General features: G+C 54.8%; 1 protein-coding gene across 1 annotated transcript; it reads left to right on the forward strand.

The window, feature by feature from the left end:
- Positions 1–2,197: 2,197 nt before the first annotated feature.
- On the forward strand, positions 2,198–14,243 carry ENPP7 (ectonucleotide pyrophosphatase/phosphodiesterase 7). The gene is made up of 6 exons (XM_055579590.1): positions 2,198–2,450; positions 5,007–5,152; positions 6,272–6,898; positions 7,545–7,782; positions 13,018–13,451; positions 14,088–14,243. Exons 1-6 carry the CDS (start codon positions 2,198–2,200, stop codon positions 14,241–14,243), a joined length of 1,854 nt encoding a protein of 617 aa, XP_055435565.1.
- Positions 14,244–14,608: the final 365 nt, after the last annotated feature.

The raw sequence follows: 14,608 nt of genomic DNA on the forward strand, positions 1-14,608 counted from the left end.
GGAGGAGGGCATGGCAACCCACTCCAGTATTCTTGCCTGGAGAATCCCCATGTACAGAGAAGCCTGGTGGGCTATAGTCCATGGGGTCCCAAAGAGTGGGACATGACTGAGCAACTCAGCACAGCACAGCGTGAAATGTTGAATCCTCAGAGGGTCTTTCAGGTCCCCACTCCAGCACTAGAATGAATGTGGTCCCCACTGCCCTCTCCTAAGACACCCACACTTCTTCTGTGGTACGTTTGGCAGCTCCTCACACAGGTCCACAGGTGGAACTCCAGGCCATAAGCTCAGTGAAGGAAAGCCTGCCCTCTGTGCCCCAGCCCTGCACCAAGCTGGCACAGGGCAGTCCCTACATATCCTGGTTGTAGAAGTCCATGCAGGGGACCATCTCCATCTCTCGGACTCCAGCCTCTGAGAGGCTCATGAGGGGCGGCATTGTGTGTGGATCCCTCCAGGGTGTGGCCCCTCAGATGGGGGAAAGGGCCCAAGAATCTGTACCCTGGGGCCCCACTGCCTCACCGCAGAGGAGGCTGCGGGTGGCTCTGAGACCCTGGGGATCGCCTGACAATAGTTCCTCTCACCAGCCAAGCGGAGTCCTAAGTGGAACCGCCCTCAGCAGTTCAGCAGCTGAAGACAATTTAACTCGGGACATACCAACTACTTAACACCTCCCCTCAGGTAGACATGGCCAAGGTAGAATGCTCTGCCCTCGACCTGCCCTTTGACCTCTGACCACCCTATGGGATAGCTGTAAGACACCATCACCCCAGCTTGCCAGGCAGGAAACCTGGACATCTCCCTTGATTGCTCCCTTTCCTTCTCCCCAACATGCAAATCCTTCCAGGAGAACCTCCAAACTACCCACACCTGTCACTCCCACAGCCCCCATCCTGGTTTGGACACCAGCAGTCCCCTCCCTGTGGAGCACCCCACCCGCTTCCTTTGTCAAGCTGACAGTCCTGCAAATGGAGCAGCTTGAGTGAAGTTTCTTGTTTTTAATGCTAGATCAGTTTATGTCACTCACAAGCTTAAAACCACCCCATGGCGTTTCCCCCGTGCACTGCACAAGAATGCCAGACTCCATACCGCAGCCACAGGCCCCAGGACCCACCCTGCCGCCCTCCCGCCTGCCCCCGATCCACTCCCCTGACTGACGACCCCCAGGATCACTCCCTCACAGTCATCCTCTCACCAGGCCCTGGCTGACCACCTGCCAGACAGATGCTCTATCTTATTTCCCTGCTTGCTTGCTTTCTGCTGACTCCCACTATTCTACTGCTTTACTTGTTGATTCATTTTGTGTGTCCCCAACCAAACTGAAAGAAGCCAGGAACACCGTCTGTCTCCTTCACTGTCGTGTCCCCAGGACTTAGACTGGGACCTAGCTGGTGGAACATGTTTCATAGGGAGTGAGAAAGAGAGACAGAGACAAAGAGACAGATGGAGAGAAAGTGAGTGAGACAGAAAACTGCACGATGAAATCAGAGGTCCCTCCCGACACTGCCCTCTCCATGAGCACAGTGTAACAAGGGAGGCCACACTTCTCACCATCTTGCTGATGAAATCCAACAGTGAGGCTGCCCATGCCTGTACCCTCTGGGGCTCCTTGAGCCCTGAGAAGGAGGGCACAGCAGGCACTAATCCAGGTTGGAGCTCTGCCTGCCCCACCGCAGGAGCCCCCTTAGCATGGGCAGGAAGGGGAAGAGGTGCTCCCCCAGGCTGGGGAGTCCCCATAAACAAGGCCAGTCTCCTGAACCCTGAACCCACAGCCCTGGTCCAAAGGCCTCCCCAAATTATAGTCTGGAGGAAGGGGCCCCATCCGGGTGCGCTGGGACAGAGTGAGCCAGGCACAGGGACCCAGAGTCGCTATGAGAGCTGGGGTTGGGGACACAGGCTTTCCCGATGGAGTGAGTCGATTCTGCTCACCACGCCTTCCAGAATGGTCCCCATCCTCCCTGGAAAGACACTTGTGCACGAAGTGGGAGGGGCATCGAGATCCACTGTCAATAAAGGCAGATGCGCCCGAGGGCCAGGCCCAGGGTGGTGTGGACACAGCAGCCAGGGGCCACTCTCTGAGGCTCCTGCACGGTCTCAGTTCAAAGACGCACAGGATAAGAGCTGTTCAGTGACCCTGGGACTTTGCTCTGTTCATCAGCAGAAAACTTCCCTCGGCACTTGCATCTCTGACGAACCCATCATGGGAGCCCCAGCTGTCTTCCTCACCATGGCCCTGGCCACCCTCCTGGCTCCAGCATCAGGGGCTCCTGTCCGCCAGCAGGCCTCCCGGAACAAGCTGCTCCTGGTATCCTTCGATGGTTTCCGCTGGAACTATGACCAGGACGTGGACACCCCCAACCTGGATGCCATGGCACTGGACGGGGTGAAAGCTCGCTACATGACCCCTGCCTTCATCACCTTGACCAGCCCCTGCCACTTCACTCTGGTCACTGGTGAGTGTTGGCCTCAGATGGGGCTTGGGGTCCTGGGGGGGCAGCTGAGAAACCAGGGAACCCACAAACTGAACCACAGTGTGGGCATGGAGCCTCGACCCGGTGGGCACACTGTGCAAGGGCAAAGGTGAGGCCAAGGAGGGGACACCCTCACTGGGCAGACATGACCTGGCCAAAGGGGATGTCAGGAACCCTTCCTGTCGGGGGCAAGTGATAGAGGCAGATAAAAAACACCTGGAGGTCTCATCGTAAGTGGGGACCACACCCAGGATTGCAACCCAGGAGGGCTTCTGGTGGAGGTGAGTGTGGCCAGGATTCAGAAAGGCAGGAGAGTTGAGCCTGAGGCTCCTGCTCTTTCCACTGCTCGCTCCCAGCCACCCTCGAACCCACCATTGCTCTATTTAGGCCGGAAGCCTAAAATCTGGGTGTCACAGAGCCACACTCCCTCCAGAGGCTGGAAGGGAGGATTCTTCCCACCTGTCCCAGCTTCTGGGGACCCAGGCGATCCTGGACTTGTGACCACAGCTCTCCAATCCCTGCCCCCTGTCACACGGCCATCTCCCCTCTGTGTATCTTTCCTCTTCTTGTTATGGACACTGGTCACTGCATTTAGGGCCCACCTGATGCGGAATGCCCTCATCTTTTTTATACCTAATTTTATTTGTTTATTTTTGACTGCACTGGGTCTTCATCGCTGCACGTGGGCTTTCTCTAGTTGCAGTGAGCAGGGGCTACTCCTCACTCAGTGCCATGAGCTTCTCATTGTGGGGGCTTTTCTTGCTGCAGAGCACAGGCTCCGGGCACCCAGGCTTCAGTAGTTGCAGCATGCAGGCTCAGTAACTGTGGCTCGCAGGCTCCGGAGTGGTGGGGGCACACAGGCTTAGTTGCTCCACAGCAGGTGGGATCTTCCCAGACCAGGGATTGAACCCATGTCCCCTGCATTGGAGGGCTTCCCTAGTAGCTCAGTCGGTAAAGAATCCGCCTGCAATGCAGGAGACCCTGGTTCGATTCCTCGGTCGGGAAGATCCCCTGGAGAAGAGATAGGCTACCCACTCCAGTATTCTTGGGCTTCCCTTGCGGCTCAGCTGGAAAAGAATCCGCCTGCCATGCTGGAGATCTGGGTTCAATCCCTGGGTTGGGAAGATCCCCTAGAGAAGGGAAAGGCTACCCATTCTGGTATTACGGCCTGGAGAATTCCATGGACTGTATAGTCCATGGGATCACCAAGAGTCGGACATGACTGAGCGACTTTCACTTTCCCTTTCCCCTGCATTGGCAGGCAGATTCTTTACCGCCGTGCCACCAGGGAAGTGTCCAGGATGCCGCCATCTTAACAAAACTAATGACATCTGCAAAGACTTTATTTCCAAACAAGGTCACATTCAGAGGCTCTGGGTGGACATGACTTTGAAAGTTAAAGTGTTAGTCGCTCAGTTGTGTCTGACTCTTTGCGACCACATGGTCTGTCCATGGAATTCTCTAGGCAAGAATACTGGAGTGGGTTGTCATTCCCTTCTCCAGGGTATCTTCCCAACCTAGGGAATGAACCAGGGTTTCCTGCGTTACGGGCAGATCTTTTTTACCATCTGAGCTGCCAGGGAAGCATGACTTTAAGGCATGTCACTCGTACAGACAGCTTATTCTCACACCTGCATTTTCATGACCACACGCAAGCAGAGGCCCCCGGTGCTCCCTTTTTCATGTCAACTCCTTACTGACCACATGACAATGGGGAATATGAAGGAAGGAGGTGGACTCTTCAACACCCCTCTTTTTCTACTTTCTGAACTCACATGGAGGCATTGCTATGAAAAAAATTTTTCTTAATTTTTGAGGAACCACCATACTGCTTTTCATAGCAGCTGCACCATTTCACGTTCCTACGAACAGTGTACAAGGTTTCCAACAGAGCATAGTGCTTTGGGGGGTTTTTTTAGTTTTTAAAATTTTATTTATTTTAAAATTTAAATTTTATTTATTTGGCTGTGTCAGGTCTTAGTTGTCGTACACTGGGTCTTTGTTGCGTGATGTGGGATCATTCGTCGCAGAACGCAGACTCTCTAGCCGTGGCTCGAGGACTCAGTAGCTGTGGCGAATGGGCTTAGCCGGCATGTGGGATCTTAGTTCCCTGACCAGGGATCAAACCCACGTCCCCTGAATTGCAAGGTGGAATCTTAACTCTTGGACCACCAGGGAAATCCTGAAAAAAATTAGTTAAAAAGGACACCTTCTCTTGGTTCATTTATCTTTCTGCCTGAGATTCTATTTCATGGCTGGGCCATATTGATTTAATTAGTTCTCTCCAGATAGCCAGCCAAGTTGCTCCCAATCTTTTGCTAAAACCAACGAGGCTGCAAACGATATCCCGGAACGTGTGTATTTACACCTTTGTAAGAGTTCAGCGGCAGGATTAGCTACTTTTGAGTGAAAGCAGAATCTCTGGGCCAGGGTACGTGGCTGTGGTGGCCCAGCCCGGCTCCCAGGGCCACGTGTGCTTCCCCGCCCCCTGCCCTGGCTGTGCCCTCCCTCCCACCACCCCCCTCTGCCATCCCACAGGCAAATACGTCGAGAACCACGGGGTGGTTCACAACATGTTCTACAACACAAGCAGCAAGCTGAAGTGGCCCTACCACACCACCCTGGGCATCCAGAAATGGTGGGACAATGGCAGCTTACCCATCTGGATCACCGCCCAGAGGCAGGTAATGCTGCACCCACGCCCACTTGGACAGACAGAGGAGGCGGGTGGGGGACCTGGCCAAGCAGGCCGTGTCCATGGCATGACCACAGGACATCCACGGCAGGACCCGGGAGTTCAATGCTCCCAGCCTGGGAGAGGTGCTGAGTGGGGCCCCATGGGAGATGGGAGCCAGGTGCCCATGAGGACCCACCAGTGGCTGCACAGGCTGCCCTGTCCTCCCTGGGACCCAGAGGGATTTTGCATCCTCCTGACTGGAGGGAAAACTGGGCTTCGGCACTGGTAAAAAGGGGGCCACATGGAAAATAATGTCACTCCACTAACAGGCAGGGAACAATGAAATGGCTTCATCCTGGTTCCCCTCTCAGGGCCTGGCAGTCGAATTCTAAAGGGTGAAAGATAAGAGTGAGAGGTGGGTCATCCCAGTGAAAAAGTCCAGAACCCCAGCCTCTTGCAATGCTCTGGGCTTCCTGACAACAAACTCAAATGGGTGATTTTGAGGTGAGCCCAGAATAAACTTCACGGGCAGGGCGTCCAACTCACATCTGAGTCCCCTCACTTCAGAAGGAGCTACCAGACACCAGGCTTGCTTGCAGAAAGCGTAGCCGAGAACTGACATCTCAAGGTGGACATGATGACCTGAGGCAGTGGACAGATGGTGGCAAGGACAGATGGATCTGTAAACAAAACAGCAATTGGTTTATGGAAAGACAGACGGATGGCCGGGTTGAAGCCTAGAAGGGCAGGCAATGAAGGGGCTGATGGATGCATAGCAGGAGAGGCCAGGCTACAGGTCGGAAGGGAGCGCTCAAAGAGCAACGCTGTGACCTACGGCCACAGTGATGATGAGGGCACAGCATATCTGGGGACACTTTTATATCCACTATCTGATTAGTGCTGAGTCCACTGGGCACCTGCTTTCTCCTCCATAAAATCAGTATCAGCCCTAATAACATAAGATAAGAGCTATGAAAGGTCTTTCAGAAAATACGAAGGCCCGTGGCTGCAGGCAGGAGCAGGGATGGGTGAGTGTGCAGTCCAGGGGCAGGCGGTCAGGGCAGATGTTTCAGCAGGGGACAAGTGGGAGGAGGCCCTCGGCCCTGATGCCACCTTCCCCCCGCAGGGCCTGAAGACCGGTTCCTTCTTCTACCCCGGTGGGAATGTCACCTACCAAGGCGAGGCCGTGACGCTGAGCCGGAAGGAAGGCATCTTTCACAACTACAAGGACGAGGCAGAGTGGAGGGCCAACATCGACACGGTGATGACGTGGTTCACCGAGGAGGGCCTGGACCTGGTCACCCTCTACTTCGGAGAGCCGGACTCCACAGGCCACAGGTACGGCCCCGAGTCCCAGGAGAGGAAGGAGATAGTGATGCAGGTGGACAGGACCGTGGGCTACCTCCGGGACAGCATCAGGAAGAGTGGCCTGGAGAGCAGCCTCAACCTGCTCATCGTGTCCGACCATGGCATGACCACCGTCAACAAGACGGCCAGCGACCTGGTGGAGTTCCACAAGTTCTCCAACTTCAGCTTCAAGGACATTGAGTTCGAGCTCCTGGACTACGGACCAAACGGGATGCTGCTCCCCAAGGAAGGAATGCTGGAGAAGGTGTACGAGGCCCTCAAGGACGCCCACCCCAGACTCCACGTCTACAAGAAGGAGTTCTTCCCCAAATCCTTTCACTACGCCAATCACTCCCGGATCACCCCTCTGCTTATGTACAGCGACCCGGGTTACGTCATCCACGGGGTGAGCTCCAGGTGCAGGCATGTCTCCACCCTGCTGAGTCTCTCTCTGGTTCTGTAGAAAGCACTCCCCTGTTTCTAGTCAGACCCCAACTTGAGGCGTGTCAGCCTCCAAAGGGACACACCCACACTATGCGACAGGAATTGGGGTGTGTACATGCACTGCATACCTGTGTGCATGGGTGTGCATGCATACATGTGTTTGTGTGTGCACGTGCATGTATAGGGTAAAGTGGGAAGGCTAGCTGTAAGAGTGACACACAAGAGGTGAGAGAGCTCAGGGAGGCTGAGAGGGAAGCAATATGCAGAGCAGGGGCAGGATTCTAGGAAAGGAGTACTGACGTGTGGGTGCCCAGCCATGGAAAGGAGCCCGGAGCGTGTCCTTGGCTGAAGCTCCGCCCCCTTTACTTGGGTCTCCATTCATGTCTCTGGGTCTTCACTGAGGCTCCTTCTTTGGGCCACTGATCTTTGGGGCTGAGAATTCAGAGACAGGGAGGCTCAGAATCTTTCCCACCCCACCCCACCCCCCCGATTTGAACTCCCTGCAGAGGTCCTCTGCAACCCAGGGCCGGGTAGATGGTGCTCCTGGAGAGAGTGGGGTGGGCTGGGAGGGTCAGCACAAACTCACTCTGGACCCTCCCTCCTGGCAGAGAGTGAACGTGCAGTTCAACAACGGGGAGCACGGCTTCGACAATGAGGTCATGGACATGAAGACCATCTTCCGGGCCGTGGGCCCCAGCTTTAAGAAGGGCCTGGAGGTGGAGCCTTTCGAGAGCGTCCACGTGTATGAGCTCATGTGCAAACTGCTGGGCATCGTGCCAGAGGCCAACGATGGGCTCCTCAGCACCCTACTGCCTATTCTCCAGGAGACCACCACGACCCCCTCAGGTGTGCCTCCAGGCAGCTGCAAGGGATGGGGGCCTGCAAAGCCATAACCAGGGTGCCCCACCAGCCAGTTGGTGTCACCTGCTCCTTCCTGTCCCTGGTTCCTGGGAACATCTGGAGTCCCTGACATCCCCATGGCACCTGACACTGCACAGTACACTTTGCGCATCTTGGCTGCATATTCAGGAGAGCCAGTGGGCGTGAGCAGCCTTGTTTAACATGGGGAGGCTGAGGGCCAGAGGAGCTGGCAGTTTGCCCACTGGACAGGCCACCTCCAGGCTCCATGGCCACATGAGGACTCCTTCCTGGAGTCTTCCTCTGTCAGCCTCCCCAACACACATCCTTGCCCCAACCCTGACCCATCTCAGGGGCAAAGGTCACCCAGGAGCTGGCAAGGTGGCAGCTCTTGGGGGCACCTGCCTGGGGATGGGCAGGCCTCGCTGGGCAGGGGCTGTGAGGGGTCACACAGAACACAAGCCAGGAGGCCAGTGCAGCTGGGGCAGGTGAACAAGGCGGGGAGGGGTGGGTAGTGTGTGATGAAACCAGGGAGCTTGTGGGGGTAGCCTGGGGACACTTCGCCTGCCATTAAAGAGTTAGGGTGAGGGACATGCTCCCATTTCTCTCGTTCACTAATCCTCTGACTTTCCTTAGGGTCTGCCCTCCTGCCAAGCGGCTGGCCTCCCTTGGTGACAGGACTGCTGGTGGCTGCAACTCTCCTGGTTGAGGTCGCATAACACCCTCTGCTCAAGGTCAGAGGCCCAAGAGGTGGAGTTTTGAGGAAGTTGGAGTCATTCTGCACCCCCGGGCCCCTACCTGCACCCGCCCTGTGCCCTCCCAGGTCCAGCTGAGGGTCAGGAATTCCCACAGGGGCCCTCCTCAGTCTCTGCTTGACACGGGTGCCTCCATGCACTGTCTGTCCCCACCCAAATTCCCTCTACTCCCTCCCTCCAGGCCTGTCTGCTTCATCTCCTCCACCTGCTCCATCTCCTCCACCTTCCCCTGCCCCATCCCTTCTTCCCAACCCAACACACACCTGTCCTTCCAGGCCCACCTCTTCCAGGAAGCCTCCAGAAGCTGCAAACAGGGTCTGAGAATACTCCTGCTATAATGATCTACTGGATATGGATGGGCCTGTCTCCACAGAAGACATGGGACCAGGCCTACATGCCTCCGTGTCCCCACAGCCCCGGCCCAGGCCTGGCCATGATGATGCTGGCAATCTGACCCCTGCCCAGGTTTAGATCTCTGGGGGCATGATCTGGTTCACTGGCCCATGGCCCCCAGACTCCCAAGATGCCCCCGTTCCTTCCCTCCCCCTCCCTCTCCTTCAACCCCCCTTTCTGCCTCCTCCCCTCCTCTCACAGCAGAACCAGCCCCATAACAGCAGGACAGGGAGGGAGGCATGGATGGGGGAAGGGGGTCACTGAGTGCACGGTGATGGGGAGGGGGGTACCTGAGTGCCCACTTGGGAGGGTGCAGCAGGCCTGCTGGTGGTTGCAATAGGACTGAAGCCTCAAACACCCAGACCCCGAACTCCAGCTCCAGTGGGCGATGAGGAGGCTCTGCCCTGGAGCTCCCAGCCCCGAGTCCACACACCTCTGGCCCAGGGGCCATCTCCATCACCCAGGCCACCAGGAGTACACTGCCAGGCAGAAAGCACGGATGGGAATAAAGGACCCCACTGGCTGTTACCAAAACACAGTGACCAGTGTGGGTGCAACATTTTATTCTAAAGCCTGCTGGTTTCTTACAGCCTTCCCACTTGGATCCAGGGTATAATAAACTCCTAGTTTCTTAGGAGGCTGACAAACACAGGGGAACCTACCCATTCTTGTTGGGAACGGGCCCTGGTTGGACTGCCAGCAAAAGCTGGTAAAGGGTGGGCTCCCCATTAAAAGGCAAAGGGGGGATGAGAACTGAAGGAAACCAGAACTATGCCACATTGCTCAGCTAAAAAGAAAATGCTGCAAATGGTAGAATGCAATTGTGGGGGAGGGGAGGGGTGTGTGTGTGCATGTGCGTGTGTGTGTGTGTGTGTGGTAAGTCTACACATAAGACATATCCTTGGAGAAGTTTCAAGAAAAGGTGGGCATTGACTGGCTTCAGAGGGGACCTGGGTGGCCAGGCCAGGGGCAGGGGGCCAATGTCCACCACCTGGTGCCTTGGACACTGTCAGTGCTGAGCCACTTCAAGGACTGTGCGCTCACAACAGCTCTCAAGAGCGTGGACTTTAGAGTCAGACCAAGTACTGCTCCAGTTTGTCCCCATGGCCTAAGGGGAGTAGTTTACCTCCCCCAGCCTCAGTTTCCTCATCTGGAAAAATGGGATAATAAGGAGGTGTCCATGTCTCTGAGGTTACCCCAGGACGAAGCACCGAGGCAGGTGGTTCTTAGATAGTAGGCATGGGGATAATTAAAACCCTACTATGGGAGATGCTAAAGTTGTCAAATTCAGCTCTTGCATATAAATCCAGCTGTGACAATGAGAGACAGATTCTTTGAAGGACATGTTTGTCAGGATCTGCCTATTCCTTGTCTATGAATCCCTCTTCTCCCTTGCCCGGGCCTCTTGCTTCTACCTGTAGTTTGAGCCCCATCTCCATCTGCAGGATCCATCCTAACCTGCCCTCCACAGCTGCCTAACCACCAGCCTGGGGCTGGAGTGCTGCCTGATTGGAAAGGCCCTGCGGCTCCCTGGCCCTGCATCCCGTAGTTGTCCTGGAAGGACTGCCCCACCCCCACCACGTGCAGCCCTACTGGGATACCCAGGCCCTCCTGACTGCCCACACCAGCTTCCAAATCTGGACAGGCCCAAATCAGGCTGGAGGGAACCGGTGGGTGGGGCATCCCTTCGCATCCATGTGCATGGAGCAGTGAGTGATCAGAGATGCCAGCGTAACCGCCATGACCCCCATCTCCAAGAGACACCCAACCTTTCACCAATAGCCCACAACGACCATGGTCAGGCTAGCCTACTTTCTAGGGACGAGCCAACAGATATTCTGAGAATCACTCTCAATCAGCTTTTTCAAACAGAAAAGGAAAAGAGAGAGAAAAGAGAGAAAAATAATCTGGCCTGGCCCACATTAAGTATTCTGCTACCGCAGATGTCTGTCATCCCCAGAGCACCCCAAAAAAGTCCCGGCGGTTGACTAACACGGAATAAGCTTCTTGCATCAGGAACATGGGAGCTGAGGCAGGCTGTGAGCAGTGGGCTGATTCCCATCTGTGCAGCTGGGGGTGGGCTGGGGGGTGGGGGATACCACCCTGAGCAGATGATGGGTTCAAACAGCTCCCGAACTCTGACACTCACTAACTCAACACTCTGCAGCCCTGGACAGGTTCTCACCTCTGGGCCTCAGTTTCCTCATCTGTAAAATCAGAACCAATAGCAGCACCTGTCCAGTGAGGTAGTCTCAATGATGAAATTAGTATCTGCAAAGTCTTTAAAACAGGGCCTGGCCCACAGAAGGCCCAGGTGTTACGTACGTTTCAGGAGTTATAAAGAGACAGGGTATCACAGAGTGAGAAAGTCACATCGCCTCCCTTTTCATCTCCAAACCTTCTTGTTTCTCTAGCAGAAAGTTTCTGCTTGCTGATACTAAATCTTAAACACCTCCCCCTGTAGCATAGAGAGAAGACCCAGGCTCAGAGCTCTGGTGGGCAACCGTGTCAGGGCGGAGTGTTACAACCCTGTTATTTGCCTTATATTTGTTTTTATGATCACCTTCAGCTTGGGTGAATGCTACGGATTTTCCATTTGTGTCTGTTATTTTCTAAGTTTTTTCCTTTTAAAAGTAACTTAAGTGAAAAAGAGTGAGTTGATTTAAAGAAAAATGTTGACTGGTAGACACAACAAAACAAAAATAATAAAGGAGGTTTTCCAGAGTCAGGATAACCATGCTGGTTGTCCACGCCCCTCCTGCCTCCCCTCCCTTCCCACAGCATGGCCAGCCCAGGACGCCTCTGGAGGGCAGCACTCAGCCTCCCCAAGGCCAGTGTCCAAAGACTGCCCCCCCAACCCCTCCACAAAAGTACACTGGATTTCCACCATGCCCTGCACCCTTCTCAGTACCTATCAGAGGAGTTCAGGACTCCACGGAAAACTAATGTTGCAGTTCTCTGTACAAAGTTCATTTTACTATTAGCCTGACTAAAAAGGTCTGGAGAAAACCCCAGCTGAAACAAAGCCATGCACTGCATTCTCAAGCCACGTGGACATGACTGGGGACTCTCTTACATATCAGCCACACACAACTTCCTGTTTTCTCAGAGCCTTTGTTGAATTTGGCCAGTCCAGCTGCTGGCAGTAATGGATGAAACGTTCCTGAGTAATGACCGGGTAGTTCATGCCTGGCTGGGTGTATGATTGGGACACTGAAAGTCCCCTTTGTCAAGAAGCCCCATTCTTTAGAGTCAGTCCTGCACGCTGTCACCAGGAGGCGGCGCTCTTGGGCTCCTCAACACCCCTTGAAGTCTTTCTCAAGCAGCTTCTGAAGTTGAGAGGAATTCCGAACCTCCTGTCCAACTTCTTCTACTCCTCCTTCTCTGAAATAGCCCCACTCCTTCTCAGACCAGCCTTGGGGATGTGGCCAAGAAGTATTTATGCTTCATCTAGTTTTAGATGGATCCCCAAGCAAAACACAGGATGTTCAGAAAAAAGAGCTAGAACTTTCTCCACTAGGTTTGTTTTAGAATCCCATGATGGGAGGGATCATGTAGCCCCATGTTTAGCACAAGGGTCACCGCGGATCAGTGCTTCTCACATTGGTAGGTCTGGAGGTGGCCTGAGAATGTACATTTCTCACTAGTTTCCAGGTGATTCTGATGCTGCTGGCCCTGGTGCTACACTTGAGCATATTTGCACTAGATAAAGGTTATGAATGAACGAGTGAATGAAAGAAAAGTGATCTAGACCAACCTCCTCCCATTACACAGGATAAGAACTGAGGTGGCATCGCCCACCAGCTGGCTCTGAACAGAGGTGAGAGGGGAGGACAGGTATATCAAGGCTAGTAGGCCTGGCCAGTCTTTTCCCACAAAGGATCTACTGGATGGGAGTGAAGTCTGCTTTCCAGAACCTGTGAGCTGCTCCCCTCTCCATTGAAGAGAAGCCTGTGCCAAACACCAGGCCTCCCTTCAGCCCTTCCCAGGTTTTTCATTTGTCCTGGGACCCAACAGGAGCACCTGCGGGTCCTAAAACCCGATAACTGCTTGTGAGGCTCCCGGCCACCTTTAGAACGCGGGGGTTCGTCTCCCCTGAGCAGGATCCGAGGCGCCAAAGACTTGCTGCGCCTTCACACCTGGAAGCAGCAAGGGCTTCCTTGCTGGGAGGTGAGACAGCAGGAATCCTTCGGGCCCCGCCCCAGGCCTGCCGAGCGACCGAGTGAGGACCCCGGGTCCCCCAGTCAACCGAGGAAGCGGCGTGTCCAGTACCAGCCTGGGCGCCTCATCAGATGCCTCCCCCACACGCCACCCGTCCACCTCCGCCGCGGGAGCATCTGTTTCCATGGTTACCTGCCGCACTCGGTCCAGCCCAAGCTGGTGGTCCTGCGCGCGGCAGGCAGAGGTCCGCTGAGCCCCAAGCTGGGAGCGCAGCCCAAACCAGATGGGACGCGAACCCGGAGCGCTGCAAGCAACTGCGACGCTCCACACTCACCTCACCCGCACACCGTATGTAACATATCCCACCCTCTACACACACCCCACATACACACAAAACACGCCACACACGCAGACACACTCCATACATGTTGAGCACACTGCATGCACCTCATACAAAACACCATCTTACTCCACATCCCAGCCACATACGCATAAATACACGTACAACATACACACGCGCGCGCGCACACACACACACACACACACACACACATCCCACACTCGCTCGGGATCCTGACATCAGAGGATACACGCTCCGAACAGGCGCCCCCTACCCCAGCCACCCGCGTGTACAGCCCGCGTCCGGGTAGCACCCTTGCCCGCGCACGCGCAGCAAGCCGGTGTGTCCCTCCCCTTTGTGATCGGTGGGCAGCGGGTTCCTTGACTCTCTCTGCAGTTCGACCTTGAAGGATCACTTCAGGGGCAGAGCAGCACCCTGGGGAGCGCACCCCAGGTGGGACGGTCTGCGCGGCGACCCCGGACCCCCCTACTCCTTATCCCGCCCGGAGCGCCCTGGCCCCGGCATCTCCTAATGGCCAAAGCGCAGCGGGCGGGTCTGAGGCTGTTTGGGTCTGGCCGCCCGGGGGCGCGTTTCCAGGGAGAGCTTGCCAGAGGCTGAGTCTGGGGGCCCCCCACCACCACCAGTACCGGGACGCCGCCTCCTCACCCCATCACACCTCCGGAGGTTGTCCTTCCTTCCATCCCACAAGGCAAGAGGAGAAGGAAGGTGGTGAAATCTCCCGGCAGGAGAGAGACCCAGGCCACTCGTGCAACCCCACTGCCAAGACAGCAAGTGGCTAAGGCCCAGAGTCTTTAACACCAGGAGGAGAATTTAATCTGGTCATTTTTGTTTTGTTATGTTTTTGATGATAAATCACTGTGACTTTTGGCTTAAATCTCCAAGAAGTTCAAAAACAAAACTATAACATTACCATGTATAAATTTTATATGAACAAGTTTTCTCATGGTCTAGACCAATAAAAATGAAAAACAGGGATGGAATTGGTTCTGAACCACATCTGAGATAATAAGTAATATTCATCGAACAACACATGAACCATTTGAAAACACACAGCCCCGTTCATCTCATTAAGAGATTCAGTCCAGCAACTAATTTTTATATGTATATCATAAATATATACAACAATTTTAATATATTTTGGTTG

This window comes from Bubalus kerabau, chromosome 4 (genome assembly GCF_029407905.1).
Source record: "Bubalus kerabau isolate K-KA32 ecotype Philippines breed swamp buffalo chromosome 4, PCC_UOA_SB_1v2, whole genome shotgun sequence".
Lineage (NCBI taxonomy): Eukaryota > Metazoa > Chordata > Mammalia > Artiodactyla > Bovidae > Bubalus > Bubalus kerabau.

Coding starts and splice junctions, on each gene's coding strand:
- ENPP7 (XM_055579590.1), top strand. CDS start 2,198: ATGGGAGCCCCAGCTGTCTTCCTCACCATGGCCCTGGCCACCCTCCTG. Junction 5,153..6,271: donor GGATCACCGCCCAGAGGCAG/GTAATGCTGCAC, acceptor TTCCCCCCGCAG/GGCCTGAAGACCGGTTCCTT. Junction 7,783..13,017: donor GACCACCACGACCCCCTCAG/GTGTGCCTCCAG, acceptor GGCCACCTTTAG/AACGCGGGGGTTCGTCTCCC.